General features: G+C 43.5%; 1 protein-coding gene across 1 annotated transcript; it reads right to left on the minus strand.

Moving 5' to 3' along the window:
- Positions 1 to 2,866: 2,866 nt before the first annotated feature.
- Positions 2,867 to 8,113, minus strand: znf518b (zinc finger protein 518B). Its single transcript, XM_084010074.1, has 2 exons — positions 7,989 to 8,113; positions 2,867 to 7,643 (listed from the first exon to the last, which is right to left on the minus strand). The coding sequence occupies exon 2, from the start codon at positions 7,522 to 7,524 to the stop codon at positions 5,083 to 5,085; it is 2,442 nt and encodes an 813-aa protein (XP_083866200.1). The 5' UTR covers positions 7,525 to 7,643; positions 7,989 to 8,113; the 3' UTR covers positions 2,867 to 5,082.
- Positions 8,114 to 9,829: the final 1,716 nt, after the last annotated feature.

Here is a 9,829-nt window from a genome sequence, read left to right on the forward strand (position 1 = left end):
CAATTCAGATGCAGGATTTGTTAAGTATGTATTTCTTACAAATTTGAAGAAGCTAATATATGAAGAAAGGAAAGAGAACTATTTCTACTTTCAGATAGTCCAACTTTAATTAATACATTGCCATCAGCACTAAAGCCATGTAGATGACATGCATCAATATTTCCAATTTACTCAAATGATGACTCAAATTGCATCAGAATGTCAGGTATGATCACTCTAGGGGTCACGTGTTTAGGGGGCAATTTCAAAGACTATTTGATCAATATATTTAAATTTTTGGAAGAAAGAAAGTTCAAGATCAAATAATTTGGGGGACCCCCTGCAGTGACTCTGTGGACCCCCTAGGGGTCCCGGACACCCCCTCACTTGAGGTTCCCCGTGACGTAGATATAATTGCTCTTGCAGATTGCAGGATGTCGTTCTTAACGTGTTGATCTGTCTTTGTTCAGGCTTGGCACAACTCAAGATTCTTCTCCTAAAATATAGCATTAAAGACAGAGCAAAGGGGATGAAGTTATAAACAATTCCCGTTCTCATTTACATGCCATATGTGTTGGTGTTAAAATATAATCTGCAGTTTTAGGCCGGACCAAGGGGTGCTGCCAGGAGTTCTGGACTGACACCAGACTCCCATGAGCAAATCTAACTCCAACCAGTATCAATCATGCCTTTGTGCCTTTGTGCCTAGCAACCTTTTTTCTGTGGTCTGTAGCTGCCTTCCCAGATTGTCACGGCAGGTTCAGGTCCCATGGAGTAAGCACCGCAGGACTTGGACCTCGTTGCTGTGCTTGGTGAGGATCAGGAAAAGTGGTTGTTGTTAAGAGGAATAATTTGAAAGTAGCTGTAATTAGGTCTGGGAAATTACAACGGCATTTATTGTAAAAACATTAAAAAACAGATGTTCTGACTGAAGGAACAAATGAGGAACCTTTTAAATGTGGATCTTAAATGGGAATAGATGTAGGATGCATTAATACAAAATAAAAGTATATGACTTTAATGATAAGCACCCTGTTTGGTGGCAAGGATTTAAATCTGAGCAGTGGGAGCAAAGAGACAGAACCATCTAAGCTGGGGGAGGCTGCCCTCAGTCTTGGAAGTTCTGCGGTGCCACCATGTGGCGATCCTGGATCCTGGATCCCGTTCAGCTGCTTGATCTCAGTCCTGGCTTCGCTTAGCTGCCGCTGCAGATCCCTCACCTGGTTTTCCAGGTCCACAATGTGGTTCAAGTCGGCAAACTGGACTTCCGGCTGTGAAACCTGCAGGGGCTTGATTGGAGGCAACTTCTGCTGGTATGCAGTGAACTTTTTCTTCTGCTTGTTGTGCTTTTTTACCTGAAGAAGAGAAAACTCATGGTAGTGTGAACTACATATAGACAACACAAGTCCTTCTACACAGGTAGTAAATCATGTTAAATTAAATGCTTTTTTAATTTAGCATGTGTTTGATGCCTGCCGCTGGTCCGATGTCTTGTCACAATCCATCTTGTCAGCAAATCACAAACATCACTTATTTATAGGTTTCTCCACTCTGGGAAAAGAAGAACAATTTTAGGAAAGCAGTGAAGTTACACAAAATTAAAATGAAGTAGGAAACAAATGATAAGTTAAAACAACATACAAAGCTTTAGGTTAATAAACCAACCAACCAAAATTGCTTTTCTGAGGTCAATACAATGTTAAAATCCCTGTTGTTCGGCTACATATAATAATAGTATGTGAATATGTGTATGCAAAGCAATACCGTGAGGAACAATATTCAGATATAGTTATAATCATACAAGGGGGAAAGCTAGCTCTGTCTAAGCTGCCATTCAGATCTTTGGGACATGTCCTCATAACATCATATAAACTTGGTTTGGCTCCTTTTAGTATTTGTTAGTCTTGTGTTTATCAGAAAGGGGGGCAGTTATGTGTATATTTATTCCTGATAACAAACTTTCATCTTATTCAATCCAAGAAGTGATTCCTTCTGATTGAATTGTTCCTGTTTAAGGAAAGAATATAGGTGGTAAGTAAAGCCTTGAATGATTGAAGTTAATACTCAACGACCCAATCTTTTGTCTGGTTAAAGTGTCATAAACACAGGGGCCTCCCAGGGTCAGGAGGTCTGTTCGGTCTCACCGTTAGACATTTAATGTTTCTGTTGTCAGTGTTGGTGGAGAGCAGTTTGAGAGTGTATCACATCAACTTTGCCCATATGTAGGCCTTACTCACCTTCAGTCCATTCAAAATCCTCCTGAGGTTTTTGAGGAGACAAAGGAGGCTGTTTCTCCTACACGGTGCACAGCTTTCCTCCTTCAGCACCGAGTCCATAGTTGATCCATGCCGAGCATCCTGTTCACGATGCCAAATTGTTGCAGAAACTCTGTAAAATAGAAAAAAAAAGCTCACAAACAAGAGTGTCTTTCTGGGTCTTTAATGTAGCGCTTGCAAGTGGGCACGATCGACCTTCAACAGTTTCAGACAAGAAAGCAACTTCCTTCTATCGGTACATTTTCTTATGCAACACAGATTCAGACACTTCCTCTTATTGTCAGACACACTGGAACGTGTTCCTGTTGTTAGACAGACATGTAGGGAAGGTTGATATCTAGTAATAGGAACTCACCCATGAAAATGAGAAGTCGTGAGGTCAATATCAGGTCATGGCTTACTGTTTTTTTTTTTTTTTTTTTACTACAAGATCTTTTACTTGAAACAGAGTATTTTTACATTGTGGCATTGCTACTTAGACTCAGGTTAAACCCGCGGGGATGAGAGACTCAATGCATTGCGAGGCCTGTTGACCTACAATGAGAACGATTATGATGATATTGTGTGCTTAATGTAAAACAATTATGGTGAACAAAATGGAATAGGCCATACAAATTCTCATCATGTTTTAATAGAAAAAAAGAGGAGTTACATAATTGTTATTATAAAAGCATGGAACACGATAATTAACATTAAGAATAAACTGAAAACAGCATTAACATGGAGTATTTCTAACACAAATGAGGGGTGAATGAAAGGCAACGTAAAACATTCAGAAAGAACCGTCATGCCCTTAAAATCATTTATAAATATATGTATAACAAACAATACATCATGGCAATTAGGAAAATAAAGCACAAGATAACTGCATTTTGCAGAAGAGGCTGTGGAATGTTGACCATCCCCTACCAAGTATGAACACCAGCTATCACATTTTATATTTATACGTATATACACAATAAAATCTGTGAGTGATCAAAACATATATACACAATAGAAACTGGGTGACCAAACCTATACACTGATAGGTCTAGCACCTCATACATCATGGTTACGGATTATAAACTGGAACACACAAGTGTCGTAATGCTGTCTTAAGAAGAGTAACAGTTCTGCAAAGCATCAGGAAAGAAGACCGTTTGTGTCCTTTTGATGGTTTTTGAAAAATATACAAGTTTTAGTAGCTTCTCAGAATCCCAGGGGTCATTTACTATGTACAGAAGATGAAATGCAAACATGTGGCTTTCTATTACAGTTACAACAAACCAGTTTCACCAGTTTGCACCAGCTGCAAAGAGGACAGACATTGGAGTTGTGACATTAAAGAAAACCATATGGCATAAGGAGTAACAATGATCCAAGATGACGTTAACACTTGTTTCTGGGGCCTCAAATAAATTAAACATATCTGTGATGAATTACACTTTGTAGTTTCACGAAAACAAAGATTTAATATGGTTAAAATCATAAAATATACATAATTCTTGAAATGGAGGTTAGCATAAGACCGAAAAGGTAAATAAAAACACAGTGATTCTCAAAGACTTTAAGTTCACCTTTCTTATCCATCTGGACAGCTAAGAAAAGTCAATAATTAAGCTTTCACCTCCGGCCTTACAGACACCACAACTGACGGTGCATTCAGGCACTTCTCCTCAACTGGTAAAGTCGAAAACATTCATCACAGAGAATGGCCAGCAGTAGTAAACACTGGTGAGAAACTGGGCACCTTCCAAGTTTATAACACAACTGTGACATTACACCCCACACAACACATGAACGTCAACTGGCAAACGTGACGTCCATTTCTCTGCAGTAACCAGTGAATTACAACACATCCAAACAGATAACAAGAACACAACAGTGGCGTATGAATGCCCAGTTTCCATTATTTACACCTTGTCTCTTTCCAAGTTCACTTGATGAACGGTCGAGCATTATTTCACACATTTTTAGAGTTTTCCAAAAGTGCCTGAATGCACCACCACATCTGACCGATAGGGACCGTCTCCGATCTCTGATCTGCAATCAGTGTTGTTGACTTTTTGAATGCAGCTTCTGAATTGGGGATGCAGAATAACTTCACACAACTAGCCATCATCATACCAAACAAAGTAACAAACAAAACAACTCATCAGCTCGTAAGCGCTCTCTGGAAATTCATCTTCTTTTCGTGCCTTCGTCTGTTCTTTTAATATGAACACTAACAACGGACAAATGGGGTTCATACTTGAGTGAGACAGGTTTCCATTGTATATGATGTGTGCTAAATAGTGTGAGGGGTCACCCACACTAAATATTTCATGAAAGTTGTCACAAACATTTCATTAATTCACATGGACAACCGATGTTTCCATCGTTTAATGGGGTGCTTGTTGCCTGGTCCGAATCGTCATGACTTTGCTTCTTTTCTGAGTGGGTTAGCACACAAAACATCTCCCAGGAGCCACACAAAAACAGCAAGACATCACTGATGCAAACAAAAAAATGTGATAAAGTAGTAAACAGCATGCATGTATGCCTCAACTCTTGACATATCTACTCGTTTCCCAAACTCTTGAAACTGTACTTTATGTGTGGATTACTGACTGCATCAGACGTTCATTGACTCAAAGCAGTCAAACTGCATTGCACTTGAATTTCCACATACCATGCCTATACAAACAACAATCATGTAACACAATGCTTAGTGATAGATCAGATGTCCATTATTATTAAATCTTATGCACTCTAATGTGTCTTTAAGCCAACATCGTCCCATTTAATACTTGTTTTTTCCGCCCTCATACATGTACGCTTCTGTACAGTGATGCATTGTCTGGTAAATTCAGGGAAAGACACCAACAGTGCACCCCATCACCTCATACTTCTGCCCCATCACTTTGCTCAGCCTCATTTTCAAGATTTGGCACTTTGGAGCCCCCTCGGAGGCCCCTGTGTCCACTATAGTGTCTGCTTGCGTGTCCTGGATGGGGGCCCTGGGCTTCGGGTGATTCAGCACCACCACGGGCTGGTAGGGGCCCGGCCGTTTCACCAGTTGGTCCTCCTTCAGCGGCATTGGGTAAATAACTGTACAATCAGTTAGACTGTCCATAGGTTCCTGAGTCTTATATTTGGATATTCTAAGTTTCAGTCCCTTCTTGCTTTTCTTCCACACGCCTACTTGCACCCTTCTCAGAGAGACAGTCAGGAACTTTGAGGAGATGTCATGCTCACTTTTTGCCCCCTGCTGTAGAGATTCTGCAGTCACATGTGCAGCAATTTTGGAAACAGATTCCTTATCTGTTGAAGATATTGAAGCAGGAGCTTGGCCTTGTTTGTTATTGTCTGTTGTCGTAGTGCCATTTTTTTCCTCCTTGACATGGATTTGGTCGTGGGTCGGTGCAGGAGGATGCTGAACGCCCTTGTCCAGCTCCTCCACTTTGACAGAGTCAACAGTCCGCTCTGTCAATAAAAGGTTGTGGATGAAGAATCCATCTTTTGTGGCTACCTGATCGCGGTATTTTGGCACCTCCTTCTCCTTCTCCTCCTCCGTGCTGCCGTGTGTTGTCTTGGAGTGATCTTGAGTTGTGCTACCAGAGCCGTTACTCTTATCCATCACTATACCACGCAGAGCCATCACCAGTGGCTGCATGGAGTCTTGGACGTCCTCTGGTCGTTGACTTAAGGAAAACACAGAAGAGATGATGGGAAACCCCTCAGGCACCAGCATGTCCACTTCTCCTGCTCTCTCCTTGGATCGGACCTCCTGGGTCCAAGTCGACATCTTTGAATTCAATTTGACTGGCGAGGAGAGATTTAGACCCTTGGGGACTGAAAAAGATTGACTTGCAACGTTATCCTTACAAACAAATATCGCTGGAGGTCGCGCTTGGGCACCTGCAGCCAAGACGACACTTAAGGAAGGAGGTTTTTGCTGGTTCAAGCCCATTGCCTCTCTCTTTATTGTTGTGTTGTTATTGTGCCGCATCTCCCCAGGTTCCAGCTTCACGGCCAACGACACATCTTGAGTACTGATTTCTATGTCGCTTGCTCTCCTGTGTATAATACTCTTGGAATGCTCTGGAATTAAATTCCGTCTCTCATCCACTGCTCTCTGAGAAACGCACACTCCCATGTTTTCTGGATGCAGGGCGCCCGTCGACCTGTTGACAAGCCTGTTGGAGATGACAGAGGGCGGAGCTGCGATGTGGTTCACATGTTCACTGTGTGTCGCTTTGATCCCGCCATTTCCTTCTCTGACAGGATTGATGATGCCTTTGTGAATCTTGATTGGGACGACCGTGTGACAGTCCAGGTTGATTCTCTCTTGCGATGTTCTTTTCAATCCAGCTTTTTCTTTGCTTCTTTGATTCGGGAGGTTTCTGGATGTGTTGACTGGAGCAGGAGGACACTCCACGTTCACTCTCTTTGTTTCACACTGTTTCCTGTTAACTGTGCACATCCCCATGCTCATAGACTTCACGGTGTTTGTGTGATTTAATGCGGACAAGAATGGCTTTCCCAGTGCAGTGTTTTGAGAGACTGCGGTCCTTGCGTCTTTTATCACCGACTCGTTTTCTTGTTGAGAGACGAGCCTCAGCTTCAGCTCCTTTGTCCCGTTGACAGTTTTCACCTCGACAAGTTCGACCAAACAGCCGGCGGGGATCGTCACTTCCTCCGGAAGAGAAACCGTGAGAGCCCTGTTGTGCTGAATGAGTCCATTCGAAGGGGTCAGGAGTTCTGCATTACCATTAGTGGCATTTGATACGTGCGTGTCTAGTGTTTTCGCTCTCAGGTCGTCTTTGACCTGCCTGACTGCAGGTGTATTCGGGATGGGTACTTTTACTCGAACGAGTGGGCGAAGCGATGCTGGATCAGCGGCGGGCACACTTGACAAGGCACTGGGGACGGTTACGTTGGGGATTTTTGTCGTGCCAGGCTTGGAGGGTCCCTGGTTAATGCTTTTACTATGCAAGCGATCGATGTGCTTCACAAGGCACAGCCTCCTCATGTAGCCCTGTCCACAGTGAGGACACTTAAACGGGTACTTTGAACTGTGTTGCTTCAGGTGAGCGTTCAGCTCAGCCTCACTGAACGAGACTTTGTTGCAGTAAAAGCAGTAGAACCGTGTCCCCGTATGTTCGAGCATGTGCTTCTTCAACTCCGCAGCGTCCGTCGAAGCAAATCCACATTTCGGGCAACTCTTGGCGGTGTTTAAAACGCGATCCAAGACGAAGTTGGGATGTCCACCGTTGACGGACATGGTGTGGTAGGTGACCGGATTCATGTTGGGCTGTGAGGTCCGCTGGTCATCTGACAGCAGCTCCCACGGATCCAAACGATGCGATCATGCAGTGGAGTCGGAGACGCAGCCACCGGGACCGGGGGAGTGAGACGTCTCTCCCACTGGGAAAAGCAGATGGAGAAGAAGAAAACAAAATCAGTGAATGAACGTTACAGTGCTGACATTAGCAGAAGGCCCACTGGCCCCCTCCCCCTAACAGCCAGCGTTATATTTAACGCCTGCGGCGGTTTGGCCTCCATATAAAGGACTGTAAGGGGAATACACAAAGCGGATGACTAAACTGGACGTACTCCGCTGTATTTACATTTACGTCCCGTTAGCCGAGGCTGTCTCCCTTTGATTTCAAGGAAAAGGCCCCACCTGAACACAACAAGGGGGATCGCAAAAACGACGGTCCGCACTTCAGCGGTTTATATCGGCGACAGAGTCAAATCCCGGACACGTACCTTATTCGAGTGTTGTGTTTTGAAATCAATAAATCCTTTCTGTGGGGCGATATTAACGCTAGTCAACGATGCCAACCGAACCGCTTTGCTTTACCTCAGCGCTAGCACTCTATAGCCAGCTAACACAGTTCCGGAAAACAGTTGTTCTCGCCTTCAAAGTAAGAGCGTAGAATGCAACTCGTGTTATTTGGTGCATACCAAATAGTTAATTTAGAGATTTTGGTGTTGAATATGTCCTATGAAGATGCATTAAGAAAACAGTCTCCCCTAGCATTCATGTTGGATGTGCTGTGGGCAGCTAGAAACAAAACGAGAAGGTCAGATATCATAAAGTTGTGTTGTAGATGCTACTGGAAGGTTCCTGGAGGAGGTAGAGGTACATCCAGTGGAACTGCACACATTCATGAGGCCAATGATCAAGGTTCGGGAGAGAAATGGAAAGGAGGGGCACAGAGGGGCGTGAGAACAATGGAGAAGAGGGAGTAACTGACATGACCGAGCATGATGATAATTTGTTTGCTATTGTTTAACACTGGAACGCATCATGGAACGCAAGGAGTTTAATTGCAAATGGGTAGCAGCTTAAAAGGTTTGTGGATGTAATTAAAGGTGAGTATAAACCAGCTGTATTGTGTATCCAGGAAAATTGTCCTGTTTAGATTTTGTGGTGCCAGTGGTATGAACGCTATTAGACAGGATCGCAATGTGAAAACAGGAGAAGCACCATCCATCATCAACCGCTTATCCTGTATTCAGGGTAACGGGGGGTTGGACCCGATCCCGGCTGACTTTGGGTGAAGGCAGGGCAGGGACTGATATGTAGACTATTCACAGACGATTCACACTCACAATGTAGAGTGTATCCCCATCCTGCATGTCTTTGGACTGTGGGAGGAAGCCAGAGAGAACCCACGCTCACACGGGAGAACATGCAAACTCCACACAGAAGGAACCCTAACCCGAGCCGGGAATTGAACCCGGGACCCTCTTGCTGTGAGGCGACCCACTACACCACCGTGCAACGTTAAAGGCTGAGAGCTAAGATTAGTAGAGTGATTTAGTCTGCAAAAAAAGGAGTGTTGGAGAAGGTACTGTGGGATCTGTTAGGGAAATATGGGCAGCAGTCCACCGAATGTCACTGAACATTTAACAGCATTGTACAATATTAAGCGGGCAGGAGAGTAGGGGATCCTGTGGATGCCAGCCCTTGTGGGGATAGAGGGGAATGAGCTTGCTGATGGGGCAGCAAAAAGAGCATTAAAAAGGGAGATTGATATCAGAGTGACTGTAGGGTTAACTGAGTGTCCACCATAAAGAAAAACATCTTAACTGTATGGCAGGAGCAGTGGGAGAGGGAAAAGAAGGGACGGCAGGTCCACTTGTATGTATAGGGAAGGAGAAGGGATGCAGTCTTGATGACGAGAGGCTGTGACATTGTGGGCTGACATGGGATTTATTTAAGATGTGAAAGCGTGAGGATGGCTTGTGTGGAACCTGTAAACGACAACAAACAGGGAAACATGTATTAATGGAGTGCATTGGACTAACAGAAAAGAGAGACCAGCTCTATGCGGCATTAAAACTTTTACTCTATCATTGAAAAATGTACTTAACCCGACATAGATCTATTTTTTTAAATGGTAATCCAGAAGAAGAAGAACCTACTCGGCAATAAACTGCATCTTGTATAGGATGAAATGGAAGTATTATTTTGAAAGTTGCTACCGGAAGTTTACGTCTTTATTTATATTTTCTTTACAACTGTCGAGCTGGGTGTAGCGTAGGCACTATTCACGAATAAATACTACGCAAATCTACGACTATTTACGATGGTTCATAAT

This window comes from Eutrigla gurnardus (assembly GCF_963514095.1).
Source record: "Eutrigla gurnardus genome assembly, chromosome: 5".
Taxonomy (NCBI): domain Eukaryota; kingdom Metazoa; phylum Chordata; class Actinopteri; order Perciformes; family Triglidae; genus Eutrigla; species Eutrigla gurnardus.